Genomic DNA, 15269 nt, shown 5'->3' with positions numbered 1-15269 from the left:
CGGAAGAGTGATAAAATGATGAAAAAAAAACGAATCCAATCATGAGACAACAGAGATCTTTTGTATCAAGGACTAAAGAGTTCTTTCACAACATATAGTTGAGAGATACCTCGTGATCGCTTATGCATGGAACTATAGTATAGGCACAGGAAACAGCTCATTTAATCACACCCTCCCGGCCTGCACGCGCACACAGGATCTATACAGCGTGACATCCCATGACCGCATTGACCATCTGCTTCCTGTTCTTTTGCACATTTTCAACTCACTATTTCTTTCCAACAAAGAAACACAGAAACAGTCACAGACAATTTCAAAAGACAATCATTTAAAGTATTGCCACTAGGGCAACTTTATCCACGAATAATGTGTTTTGTGCCTTTCTATGCTCGATGTGTTTTATGTAATCAATGGAGTTTAATCAATGTTTTATAACCCCTTTTAGTAGATACAATTGACTAATGTGTATGCCATATACTTGATGTTGGGTGAAAACTTGTTTTATTTGCAATATCTTGGTGTGAATGAAATGATGATTTTCGGTATCATATGCATGATTACAACACTTTATAGAAGTATTAACAAAACTTTTAGAGATGGTCTCCTCATGTGATAGAGGGAGCTTTATGTTAATCTATGCACAAAGAGGAACCGTCTGGAAGTTCCAGAAGAACTTCAAGCGCCTCACCATCCGTAGCCAAGGCATCCGACTTCCGAAGCTCTTCCGTTACAAGGCAAACCTCCATTCACCACGAGGGCTCTCCCAAAAAGACGTCATCCAAACGACAGATCAGCAACCAATCAGAGGCTGCGGGATTCCCTGGGATGAGCCAACGAGGAAAACCCCTCTCAGCTCTCAACTCAAACGCAAGTAAAACAAGGTCTCCTTACTAGCTGGAAAACTGGTGCTGAATTGATCCTAAGCAACTAAAGATAAACCAAATCTCTGCTTTTGTGATTCTCTTCGTGCGATCTAAGAACTAGTAGCAAGTACTAGAATTTTGGGACTTCCTCAGAACTCCGTTAATCCTCATCCTTTGAACTGTATCTGTGTGTGTATGTGTGTTTTCATTAGTTTAGTTTAATGTATTAGAGTAGCTCAAATAAATTCATGTTTCATTATAAAGACTCATGGTGTGGTGTTGTATAATTTAAAATTAAAACTTTGCCCAGATCTTGCTACCTATCTCGTAGCTTATAAATGATCACTAGCATATATTAACCTGTGGCCAAGGGATAACACAAATATCCAAATTGTTAATATATATGGATGTTAACGTCTCGCTGGACGAACAGGAGAAGTCACTGCTTCACAAGGACAAACACCAGCATTTATTCTCCTCTGGAGGTGCACAACTTTATTCAGGCTTCCAGAAAGGCACTAAAATCAAAATGAAGGAGGCTAGATGAGACTCATGAGGAAATACACATAGTGGTCCGAGAGAATATAGACAGAACATTCCAGATATAACAACACAACAGCACACAGCTAGCTACAGCACTGAACATATCAATCTAAGAGAGGTTGAGACGCATTTATTCGAGTGTTTCATCCTTCATTGTGCAGATTCTTCAGAGAGAACACAACCTCCAGCTACAGTTCATGCTTTAGTGTCTTCTTCTCCTTCTGTTTCAATAAATATAATGAGGTGTGGTGGTCCCTGGGAAGCCACTCTGACAGGACTAGTAAACTCCGTCATGTCAAGGAGCGGCCGGGTTAAGACGATGGCATTCCCATGACTGCGATGGCTCTGTTCACAGTTCATCTTTGTAGTACCCCAACTTGGCGCAGGACATCTCCTTCCGTAGCTGCATGACCTCCCAGAACATCTGCTCTGCTTGGTAAAACAGCAACATGTACGTGTTAGAAGGGAAACTTTGTATAAGAGACTATAAGAGAGATGAATTATTAGTTTACCATCTTGTTGTTTGACAAGTCCTTGGAGGATGTAGCGAATGTAGGTGAAGAAGTTGCAGACAGACGTGATCTGAAGTAGGTAGAGAAGAAAAATGACATTTGTACAAACCTCACTACTACAAATGAGAACAATGCTATGATAACATTCAAAGCATAAAAACGGAATACTTAAAAGCTAACATGGTGAATCTGAAGCCTGTCATATTTCAATCAAAAATCAAAAGAAAAAAAGTAAGCACATGTATACAATTATACTCATTTTAATCAAGCTTTATTATGGTATAACAGGTTTAATTTTCTTTATAGATACCGATTATTTTTTAAAGATATAATTATATATATTTTTTTTTTGATACTGGGGGAAATATCTTAAGATTTATTCTGACAAACATGATCATCACTTGAAGGATTTGATTAATAATGGTCAATTTAAGTTCTAAATGTAGGTTTTGGAAGAGCTCTCCAAACATGGTGAATTTAGTTTCTCAGACATTTCTTGCAGGCAGTTTTCTCTCTGTTTCAAAACTACGGGCAGACAAAGTAACGTTTTTTTGCAGAATCTGCTTGTATATCTAAGTGCATTTATTGGTTAAATTTCCAAAATGAAACGGTTTTCACTAATTCCATTACATTTGTGAACCGCTTGTCATTTATAGGGTTGCAGTGAATCAAATATGTTTTTTGTTTAAATGCTTTAAATGTTTTGTCTAATGCTATTTCATGCATTCTGAGTTATTTACACCGTTAAAGAGTTGGATTCAAGTCAAGTACTTTTTATTGTCATTCCCCCTACAGGAAGAAACGAAACACAGTATCTCCGAGAGCATCATAGTACAAAAATAGGGACATATCTAACAATAGCACAATACTAACAACATAATGCAACAGACAATGTGTGCAGCATTTGCTGAGTTTGCAAACATTGCAATGAGGTAGATCATAGTGTGCAACAATAAGCAATTAAATGTTAGTCCTTAGAGTAAAGTGGTGCCATAATAGGCATTAAATAAAATGTGCAATTTCTGACCATTACATAATGTGTATTATCCATCTCTGGGCCCCCAAGAGACACAGGTACAAGATGAGGGCATTGATCAGTCACAGATGTTATATACAACCTGATCACCTGAGGAAAGAAACTATTTCTCAGTCTTGTAGTTCTTGATCGCACACTTCGGAGTCTTCTTCCAGATGGAAGTAGGCAGAACAGTCCAGCAGCGGGATGAGCATTGTCCTTCATAATATTAGTTGTTCTCTTGAGACACCGCACTTTGTAGATGTCCTCCATAGATGGGAGACTAGATGCAGTGATCTTCTGGGCAACCTTTACTAGCCTCTGTAGGGCCCTCCTGTCAGCAGCCAAACAACTGCCAAACCAGACTGTGATGTTGTTAGTCAGGATGCTCTGTAGAAGTTAATCATGATGATGTTACTCATGCCTGCTTTTTTAAGTCTTCTCAGAAAGTGTAGTCGTTGTTGGGCTTTCTTCACCAAAGAGGCAATGTTCTTGTTCCATGAGAAATCATCTGTTATATGAACTCCCAAAAACTTGAAGCTTCCAACTATCTCCACTGCAGCACCATTTATAAGCAGTGGAGGGTGAGTAGTAGAAGACTTCCTGAAGTCAAAGATAATTTCCTTCATCTTGCTGACATTGAGGGACAGATTATTGGTTTTGCACCAATGCTCCAATACCTTCACCTCCTCTCGGTATGCTGACTCGTTGTTATGCGAGATGAGGCCCACCACTGTTGTATCGTCCGCAAACTTAATGATATGATTGTCCTGCTGGTGTGCGACACAATCATGGGTAAGTAGTGTGAACAGTAGTGGACTGAGGACATATCTCTGAGGTGCTCCGGTTGTTCAGAGTGAGAGAATGAGATGTGTTCTCATGTATCCTCACTACTTGGGTTCTATTTGTCAAAAAACCCAGGACCCAGTTACACACTGTGGCATTGAGTCCAAGTACATGAAGTTTGCTGATGAGGGTCTGTGGCAAGATTGTATTAAATGCGGAACTGAAGTCCACAAAAAGCATCCTGACATACCTGTTCTTGTCTTCCAGATGTGAAAGAGCCAAGTGGATGACATGCGATATGGCATCTGCAGTAGAACGATTTTGTCTGTAAGCAAACTGTAAAGGGTCCAGTGTAGGTGGAATAATTGTCTTGATGTAAGCCATCACCAGCCGTTTGAAGCACTTCATGATAATTGACGTGAGTGCCACAGGGCGATAGTCGTCAAGGCAAGTTACTGGTGTTCTTTTTGGTACAGGAATGATCATGGAAGTTTTGAGACATCCTGGAACTACAGACTGGGCCAACGATATATTAAAGATGTCTGTAAGGACATCTGTCAGCTGACTTGAACATTCTTTCAGCACCCGTCCCGGAATGCCATCCGGGCCAGTAGCCTTGTGTGGATTCACTCTCTGCAGGATCCTTTTCACCTCCATTGTTGTAAAGGACCATGGCTGATTGTCCTCCAATTAATTTAGTTTTGTGGATGGAATGCTGTTAAGTTTGTCAAATCGGGCAAAAAAGTTGATTCAGTGCATGCGGCAGCAGGGGATCACTGATAGGAGCATTATTGAAGTTTTTGCTCCTGTAATCGGTAAGTTCTTTCAGGCCCTTCCACATTCGCTGGGGGTCATTTGTCTTCAGATGTTCCTGGATCCTTTGGGAGTATGAGGTTTTGGCTCTCTTTATTCCTGCAGTCAAGTTGTTCCTTGCTTCCCTCAGTGCTGTTTTATCCCGTTCTAAAAACAGCATCACGTGTTTTCAGGAGGGAACGAACCTCTGCCATACACCATGGTTTCTGATTTGATGGGACAGTTATTTTCCTAAGGGGAGCAATGTCATCTACGCATTTGTTAATGTAGCATGTGACAGATGAGGCGTATTCTTCAATGTCTGTTACACCATCCAATGTTGCAGCCTCCTTGAACACGTACCAATTTGTGCGATCAAAACAGTCCTCCAAAGCTGACATAGCTCCATCAGTCCACCTTCTTGTACATTTGGAAGCAGATTTAAATCCAAAGTGACTGGTAAGATGGCATAAGCATTACAGAAGAGTGGTCAGAACTACCCAGATGAGGGCGGGCGAAGGCTCTGTAAGCACCCTGTACATTTGTGTAGACATGGTCTCAAGTGTGATTTCCCCTTGTAGGAACAGTGACATGCTGATAGAATTTGGGTAGGACCTTCTTAAGATTAGTCTGGTTAAAGTCACCTGCTATCACAAAGAGTCCCTCCAGGTGTATTGTGAGTAATCAGCCTTTGCACTCGGGGGGGATATAGACAGCAATGATGATGATAACAGCAAACTCCCTCGGCAGATAGTATGGCCGGCACTGTACCGCTAAATATTCCACTGATTCAGAACAGTGAACATCCACAACAGAAGAATTTGCACACCAGTCTCTTTTCACATAAATACATAGCCCCCCTCCTTTTGTTTTACCGGACAATATATTTCTGTCTGCACGAAAAGTGGTTAATCCATCCAGTTGTACAGCTGAGTTAGGGATGTTATCATGCAACCACGTCTCGGTGAAAACGAAAGCACAGCAGTCTCTGAATTCACACTGTGCTGCCATGTGAAGCCTAAGAAAGTCCATCTTATTATCCAGGAAACGCACATTGGCTAGAAACAGCGATGGAAGTGCAGGTCTATTCTCATTCTAAACATGGCTAAAGTTTCAAAAAACGATTTGGATGCATTACGGAGTATTTCTGTGCCAAATACACTCCTTCAGGGTTCGTATCAATTTAGGAAAGTTTTTTTTCGAGCAGGGCCCTTCATTACATCATGAAGGGCAGAATTCCTTGTATGAGCACCTCTCCCGGAAGAGAGCATGCACACAGCAGCCAGAGCGAGAGCAAGAGCAGCCCATCAATGTGCTTCATTCGGGTTACAGAAGTCATCGGCAGCACTGCACAGGACTTGCTTGAGAACAATGTCTCCAAAGAAGTGTTTTAGTTGTGAGGGAAAGATAACCTTGTTCAGCTTCCCAAAGAATCCAACGTTGCATAAACAGTGAATGCAGTTTGTTTTTCCGGGTTAGCAACGGAGTTTTGCAAGTGTGTTTGTTTGTTCCCGTCATTTCGGTGATGAATGTTTTATAAACAAGGCCCAGCTCGACGCTGGATCTGCACATCGTTTAATACTGAAAGATGGAACGGTCCCAGCGATAGAAGATCCCTGTAATGAGCTGGAACCTCAGGCTGCAAGTAAAACTGCATCAAATGTCTGTGTTTTGTTGGCAATCGCCGCGTAAGTGCTCGTGACTATTCAGCTACACTTCATTTCCAGCGATATCGTTGACTTGATTGCACAGATACTATTTAAAGTGAACTGAGCAGGATGATGACATCACTGAATTCAATGATGAACTGCCTTTAACTGAAAAATGAGTGTTTACTATTGTCACTTTGCATTATTGCCACACTATTTTCCTAATTAATGCTGTACAGTTTCTTTGACAATCTATATTGTTAAAAGCGCTATATAAATAAAGGTGACTTGACTACACCCACGGCACGCCTCCAGGAGCTCGGCTGTTTTCGGAGAGAATTGTAAAAAAAAAAATTATATTTCATTTATAATCTGATAAAACTAAAGACTCTTTGGAGATATGAAGGATACAATACTAATATATAGGTACTCAAGATTAACATGAGATTGGCTGAAACTGTGTTTGTTATGTCCCCTTTAATTTCTCCAGAATGAAACACACCTCTATCACATTCATGCCCAATGATTAACGGTAGTATTATTAGGCACAGTATTTAATTTCTAAGGTTTTGTCTCTGGTCTTATATCAGTCTCAGGTGTGAGTTCATGTCAGTTTTTCTCGAAAGAGTTTTTAATCTAGTCACCTTCTGAAAAGAGGCTAAATTTGCTAAAGTGAATCTGGATGACTGAAATTTGCAGCGGACTTGCAGGTCCCTTCTTTGCAATTGCTCTTTTTATCCACTTGCTCGATTTGGTAGGATGGTCTGATGTTAGAAGTGCCAGGGCTATGCCATACATTTTCTGATATTAAGTTGGCTTGAAAAAGCCAACTTACTGATCTACTTTCTAAGTTTCTTCTTCTGAGCCAAACTTTAGTCAGTATGTCCTCTTAGAGCTTTCAAGCTACTACTTGAAAACACGGGTCAGAACTTCAGACTGTTCTGAAATTAGTTGCTTTGATTTTTCTAAATGATCCAACATAAGGTTTTCATAAAAATTAAGATTAAAAATGATAAAATTCCCATAGACTTACATTGACGGCAGTGTTAATGTTGACAGGCATTTTTGATTTAGTCTCAGTCTTTATCTTGAGACGAAAATGCTTAATAGTCACATTTTAGTCTTTCATAGCTTTAGTCGACGAAAAGTCATTGCATTTTTGTCAACTTTTAGTCATTACTTTTAGTCAAACTGCAGTTACCAACATTTATTTTGGTAGCTATTTTATATGTAGTTTTCAAACAAAAATAGTCATTAATTCTTCTCTCTTTAGCCCAAATCAATTAAGCTTATGAGAAATTTGAATCAAGGATTGAATTTGGAAAAACTTGAATAAATTATGACAATTTTCATTTTTGGGTGAACTATCCCTTCAACAGTAGTGAAAAGGGAGCAACTTATAAAAATTATAGTTGTTATAATATATATAATTTTTGAAAAAGAAGCAGAATAAGACAATAAGACAAATACGAAAGAGATACAAATTAAACTAATTTTTCAGATACAGTAGGTTTACTTAACATATTTACTCAACATCTTTTGTTGGTTAACATTAATGACACAGATAGGTACTTAATTAGGAATGCTGTCCCTTTAAGATGGAAGGCATGCATGTAATACTGACACACGTTCAGTTTTCACCCACCTGTTTACGTTCACTTAATCCATAACCGACTGTATTTACGTGAGATACTCTACACGATAGACATTTGGACTTCTGTGTGTATATTTGCGCACTGAGAACTAATCGCGCGCTGTATATGAGAACTGAAGAAGTGGAGCGTGCGTGAGAGCAAATGAAACTCATTTTTCAGATACAGTAGGTTTACTTAACATATTTATTTAACATCTTAGCGAGAGCACTTCTATCAGCGCAATTCCGCCTATCCCACCTTCATAACTTTAAGTTAATCGACAACGAATTGTGAAAAACAGGACGTCTGGTCACCTTATCCCTACCCCTTCGGGTGCCGAGGCCATTGTTTCATATCACTATAGTTCGCGTTTTGGTAGCCTATCCATCTGCTGCGGCTGCCATACTGAGACTAGATATGCAAACGGCCCTTATCTGATTGCAATCCATTGACAGGGACGCACATTTTGAAGGACAAGACAGTAGCCTATAGGATGTATTTTGAATGTCCGGTAGTCCTCATATAACATTATAGTCCCATCTCGTCTTGTTAACAAAGACACGGCATAAATTTCGTCATAGTTTTTATCATCAGATATTAGTTTTAGCTCGTCAACGTCTTGTCTTAGTCACAGAAAAAATGTTCGTTAACGAATATTTTTCGTCGTCATCTTCGTTGACAAAATTAACACTGATTGACGGAATGTTCAAATGAGCAAAGACTATTCAAACTCCAACTGACAAAAATCAATCAATCAATCAATCAGTCCATACTAATCATGCTAGAAACATGTTAGCAAAATGCTAAATCATGGCAGCAACATATTAGCAACATACTAATCATGCTAACAACATGCTAATCACGTTAGAAACATGCTAACAACATGTTAATCATGCTAGAAACATGTTACTAACATGCTAAAACATGCTAACAACACACTAATCATGTTAAAACATGCTAGCAACATGCTAAAATATGTTAGCAACATGCTAATTGTGTTAGAAATATGTTAGCAACATGCTAACAACATACTAATCATGTCAGAAACATGCTAGTAACATGTTAGTAACGTGCTATCAACATCTATCTAATCAATCTATCTAAACTTTCAAACTTCAAGCTTTTACAACTGCTTCAAACTTCTAGTCAAGGCCTTTTCAAGCCAACTTCAAAGTTCGTACACAAACTTTACTCATCTAGTTTTAAACTTTTAATACATTAGATTTTGATATTCAAAGCATTCATTCTGCAACCACTGAGACACATAAATATGCTTTCTCTGGATATGCAACAGAATGAGAAATAACTGAATATTTTCTGAAGACTGATCTACCTAAAGGTGATGATACACGGGGCAACTTTTTGACCAATGTTGCCTGGCAAAAAGTATCCAGAAGTATCCAGATCCAGAATGGCCAAATTTGTTGCCCATTCTCAATGGGAAAGTGTGGCCCAAGCAACATTGCTCAAAAATGTTGCACGGGAACATTGCTCAAAAAAGTTGCCCTGTGTATCATCACCTTAAGTGTCCATATTTCACTAAACACCAATATGTGTTTCTCAAATAATTTCAGAGGAGATGCTGTGAAGCCTATAACAAGGCAATAATGCAATACTCACCCGATAACGGCAAAACGGAGATACATAATAATAGTTGCTGGAGTCGCCAAACTTGATTCTGTGCTTGCAGGTTTTGGTTTGACCACACAGGGCACATTTCCTGCACAGTGGGAAAGAGATCCAAAGCTTTTAGAACTACAGTATATTATACTCCTAACCTGATAGACATCTGAGGAGCCATTTAGGACTGTAAACTAACACTTTGGTGAATAACGAAAATGAAGCACACATAAACAGGCACTGAGAAATGAACTCCCTGAAACACAGGCACTAGGGAAATCAAGACAAGGATCGGGACACAGGGCGGCACGGGTCAGATCAGGAGGAATAAGGGTCTTATCACGATTCACTTACACGAGAGTCTGTACCATCCTGCCACAGGAAGAGCTCATTGGTACAAGAACGAAATCAACAAAAAGACACAAATACAGAAAGAAAGACTGACGAAAGAAAGTCATGCTGACAAGCTGTTCATGTTCACACAACATTTTTAGGAACAATGGAATAAAAATAAACAGCAACATTAGAGAAATGGAGTATTTATGGATCTGACGAACTTTAAATACATGTCTAATAAAAACATTTTGGTTAAATATAAATTAATGTATAAGGGAAAGTGTATTTTTAAAAAATATTTTAATAATAATTACCTGAATTACTGTGTAAAAATCTCTTCGTATGTGTTTTCTCCTCCAGCATCAGTGTTTGTCTATACCTTGTGTCCTTGTGTGTAACTCTTTAGTGATGCTGCCCACTGTTCATGACAGGTCATGTAAGGTTTATGGTTTCCCAGCATGGGTAACACTTTACAATAAGGTTCATTAGTTAACTATTTAGTTAACATGAACTAAGCATGAAGAATACTTCCACAGCATTTATTAATCTTAGTTAATGTTAATTTCAACATTTACTAATGCATTATTAAAATCAAAAGTTGTGCTTGTTAACATTAGTTAATGCACTGTGAATTAACATGAACTAACAATGAATGACTGTATTTTCATTAACTAACATTAACAAATATTAATAAATATTGTAATAAATGTATTGTTCATTGTTTGTTCATGTTAGTTAATACATTAACTAACATTAACTAATGGAACCTTATTGTAAAGTGTTACCAAAAAATATACTAAAATGTATTTTAAATACATTTATTTTGTGCTAAGCATACATTTACATGTTTATATTAATAAAAATACCCTGCAATTGTACCTTTGGTATACTAAACTGGTATACTTAAAGTCTGCTAAATTTCGTGCTTGATGCACTTCAATTATGCGGAAGTAGTGCTGAGGTCCAACTAAAGATATACTTAAGTATATTTGATTGTGCTAAAGTGAAACTATAGCAAGTATACTTCAGGTACACTTTTAATATCTTGCATTTAAAGACTGATATTATACAGAGATCATACAATCCTTATTAATAGTGATATTAAAACACATTTTAGGCATAATATTAAGAAATGTGCATTGTGCAATAAAGAAATACTCCAAATAAAGTTTAATTATAATTTTATATCAGCATGTCTTTTGTGATATGTCAATAAATATGTTAACGGATTTGAAGTATACTTTGTATGAAATAAATGTATTTTAAATAAATCATGGCCTAGGTTTTTTTTTTTAACTAGGGTTATCTTCAGGGCGGTACTGCATTAAGGGCCCTATCATACACCCGTATCATGCAGTGCAAGGCGCGGCGCAAGTGTTTTTGCTAGTTTCAGCCCGACGCAGTTCTCATTTTCCCGTCCTGCACCGCGTTGTTTAAATAACAAATGCATTTACGCCCATTTGTGCGCCCATGGACGTGCTGGTCTAAAAAAGAGGTGTGTTCAGGCGCATTGTTGGCGCGTTGCTATTTTGAGGAACTGAAAATAGACTGCACCATAGACCAACTCAAACCTGGTCTAAAGTCTGGCGCAATATTTTTTCTTTGTTATTTAAAGAGCGCGTTAGTAATATGCGCCTATATGCGGGTGCACAACGCACATACACTTTGCTTATTACAGACACAGGGACACACAGCAGCACACATACACTTTTAAAAATGAAAAATTACATTCTGCCATGAAAATAGCGAACCCTCCATGGCGTGAGCGCAACTGGCTTTTGAAGGGGATGGGAGATGAGACTCTGATTGGTTTATTGCACGTTACGCCCAAAAAATATCCATTACTCATTAAGAGAATAGGGACAACCCATTTAGACCATGCGTCCGGTGCACGCCGACCGTTTTCCCGTCGTTAAACTAGCAAAAGTGGATTCGGACATGCCCTGAGTGCACCTGCGCCGTGCGCTTTAGACCATGCGCTTAGATCATTAAAATAGGGCCCTAAAAATTAACGATTAAATGAAAATTTTAAAATTATCGTATTTTCTCGCTTATTTTATTTATTTATTTATTTTAAGAAAGGCTAAATGTCTTAAAATATATTAGTTTACAAACAAAGGCAACTATTAGTCTGATTAGTAATTACATTTGATGACACTGTCATAGCCTATTTACAGGATACTTGGTTCATTCATATTAGGAGAGCTGAAGATTTATAAAACTACTCTGTTCACAGATTAATGGAGCAACGAGCCTCATGTCAAGTGGCTGTGAATTCAGCCACACTCACTTGGGTCCTCCACACTCAACAGCAGACGCTTTGACCACCGGCAGCGGCTGGAATCCCACAGGCTCCACGCTTAGTGTATTCTGCTCCACTGCCTCCAGGATCGCTGATCCGAGCTGTGGATAACACAAACTATACATCAGCCATGCACAAATCAAAATACACATCTAATGAAGTTTCCTAAACTGCCATTTGGAAGGCCAGGTGGTTTAAAAATTATTTACTAGTTAATTTTAATCGTTAGTTAATCCCTTTCTTCCTTACCTTTGGTTAAACATTTTTGTTTATAACTGAAATAAATATGCTATTTTTATTCTGTTGTTCTATTCAAAAATATATGGCACAAGGTTACCTATATTATATATATGTAAGTAAAAAAAATTAAGACTTCTTAAGGCCGGCACAAATAAAATAAATACCAATAAATGTAGGCCCAAACAGAACATTTACCTTAATTAAACAGGCCGGGGCACACATTCAACGGCAAAACATGTTAACTGCAAGTTAAAAGTACTCTGGACATGTTTTATTCAACATAAACATATGTATTGAAATTGGTTTATGTACTAATATATACATACATACATACTAATTAGAGGTCGATCGATCTTGGATTTTTCTCATACTATAATAATGTCTTTAAAGAAAGGCAATAAAAATGATTGTGCTGTAAAATCTACATATTCACTGTTATTCACTATGGGGTGACAGAGAGAAGTAACAAAAGTATATATTGTTTTTGGAAGATAAAGGTTTTTTTTAATAACTAAAACACAAATAATGTTAAAAAAAGGTTGCATAAAATGTTATTGCATAAGATTGTATGTATAAAAATACTTTCAATTATAAGTAAGCCCAAAATACACCAGAAGTACTCTTATTTTATAGCTGCTCATTCAAAAAGATGAGAGAGATGCAATCATCTTACAATCATCTACAGCATATTTCAATATAAAAAAATCATAAAGTAAATATTATAATTCATCAACAATAGATCATAAGCAATCATTTGGCATAAATGCGCAGTATTGACTGATTGGAAAAAAGCTCTTAAACAGCAAGCCTGTACAGCACAGCAGCACCATTTTTTACTTTGAATGTGCAGCACTGATGTCTGTTTATTAAATCATAGACGTTTAAAGTTTTATAATTACATTAAGCCATATCAAAATTCCTGTTTTTATGTCCCTAAATGTAATATCTCTTAAAATTATAATGAAGACTGATTAAATTTAAGACACTTTAATATCTTGAAGAGCTCTTAAACAAATGTCATTAAATTTAAAAGCACTTGTTAAAAGCATTTTACCTAAATTTCACTGTATAGTCTTATAGGCCTTAAAAAATATTTGTTTTTGTTGGTCAAGCTGTACATCTACAATATGTGTATAAATATATAAAGTTTGATTATGTCACCTTAAATGTGCTCTTATGTTTTGTTCTAGGTAAATGCTGCTCGAAAGTTAATTATATAATCTTAAAATTAAAAAGTCCCCTTGTACACCTTAAGTGCAATTATCAACTTTTCCATTAGGTCATGCAGTATAAGTGCACTACCTAATTAGGAAGCTTGAGTGCAGTTAACTACTTCAAATTATGAGCAGCGTGTAACTTTGTAAATTACAGTTTGATATAGTTGACATTAATGTTTTCAGTAATTCATAAGTAGATTCAACCAGCAGAGAGCAGTTGTAGATCTCAATTATTAGCCCAGATTCTCAATGATCAGCTGAGCTGTCACACTTGTATAGCTCATTATAGCTAATCATTTACAGAAACTAATGTCTATAAAATAATAACAAGGAGGTGCTCATAAGTTCTACAGAGGGATGATAGCAAAAGCATACCTCACTCTTAGAAAACGTCAGACATGGGTAGATGTCTTCTCTGTAAATACGCTCGAGGAAGGAGCATCTTCTCTCCAGGGTTGGCTCCTCTTTCCACACTTTGAACTCAGTGAAGAGCAGTGAATCCACCTAACACACACACACACACACACACACACACACACACACACACACACACACACACACACACGCTACTTAATACTGACAATTATAACACTACTTTTATAGTCCATTTCAAAATACTGGATGAGAGGAAGATGATCAGCAAACTTTCACGTGATTTTCAGACGGCTCCTCACACTGTTATTGAATGTTGTGTGGCTATATTTTCTGTAGAATTGAGAAATGACTCTTCTCCTTCTGCTCCCAGTGTTTGTGGGGTTCCTCTAGGTTCCATTCTAGGTCCCATCTTGTTTTTCCTAAATTTGTCACCACTTGGTTATATTTGTCGAAAACATAATGTTGCTTATCACTGTTATGATGATGACATGCAGCTTTATCTTCCTTTGAAGGTCAATGATACAGTAGTTTGATGGATTATCTGAATGACGTCAAAAGATTAAGAATGTCTTCTGAAGAGACATGATCACTATATGATGAGCAAATTCAATAGGCTTTTATTCACATATAAACATTCATCAATGAACATACTAGGGGTGTAAGAAAATATCGATACACGTGAGTATCACAATATTTTGTTTGGCGATACTGTATCGATATATATATATATAGGTGCATCTCAATAAATTAGAATTTCGTGGAAAAGTTAGGAATTTATTATTTTATTTTATTAACATTTTGATTAATCATTCACAGTATGAGTTTTACACAGTACAGTAAGATTATGTATTGTGTAAGTAAAAAAAATAGGGTGTAAGAAAATATCGATGATATCGTGAGTATCGCGATATTTTGTTTGGCGATACAGTATCGATTCTCAAAAACGGAATATTGATATTTAAAAAAAAAAATCATACAAGATTCATGGCAGTTGTTTCGTTTTGAGTATATATCCAGACCGCTAGATTGCAGTTTTATCTCTGAATTTAAATTTAATTTAATATAGTTCGCTGCTAGTAATGAAGGATGAAAGAAATGTTCCAGCTCTCGCCTCGGTGTACAAAGCTAAAGTGTGGCGTCATTTCGGCAGACAGACAAGGCACAAAAGAGATTGACAAAAGTCATGCAATGTGTAAAATGTGCAATGCCAAAGTCAAATATTCTGTGTGTGTGTGTGTTCACGTGTGCTCATGTTCTTCACACAGAACCCTGCAAGCACTTTATTTTTTGTTGATATTAAGCAGATGTAATTCTTTTGTTCAGATCAAAATGTTATGACATTGTATGTTACAATTTTAAACTTAAACTGTGTACGTTTAAATCAG

At 37.2% G+C, this 15269-nt stretch overlaps 1 protein-coding gene across 4 annotated transcripts in view; it reads right to left on the bottom strand.

The window, feature by feature from the left end:
- Positions 1-1343: 1343 nt before the first annotated feature.
- Positions 1344-15269, bottom strand: part of LOC107675141 (rab-3A-interacting protein-like) — a 44002-nt gene continuing 30076 nt past the window's right edge. For 3 of the 4 annotated variants that reach the window (XM_016469380.1, XM_016469382.1, XM_016469383.1), the window contains 6 exons: positions 13885-14013; positions 12041-12153; positions 9769-9786; positions 9415-9514; positions 1919-1988; positions 1344-1835 (listed from right to left, as the gene is read on the bottom strand). In XM_016469380.1, coding sequence (XP_016324866.1) covers positions 1756-1835; positions 1919-1988; positions 9415-9514; positions 9769-9786; positions 12041-12153; positions 13885-14013 — 510 coding nt within the window. In that variant the 3' untranslated portion in view covers positions 1344-1755. The remainder of the gene's footprint in view (positions 1836-1918; positions 1989-9414; positions 9515-9768; positions 9787-12040; positions 12154-13884; positions 14014-15269) is intronic. The other variant, XM_016469381.1, reaches the window with a different exon arrangement.

The sequence above is a fragment of the Sinocyclocheilus anshuiensis genome, unplaced genomic scaffold, assembly GCF_001515605.1.
Source record: "Sinocyclocheilus anshuiensis isolate Anshui unplaced genomic scaffold, SAMN03320099.WGS_v1.1 scaffold1824, whole genome shotgun sequence".
NCBI classification, from domain to species: domain Eukaryota; kingdom Metazoa; phylum Chordata; class Actinopteri; order Cypriniformes; family Cyprinidae; genus Sinocyclocheilus; species Sinocyclocheilus anshuiensis.
This window is presented reverse-complemented; position numbering and strand designations above follow the sequence as displayed.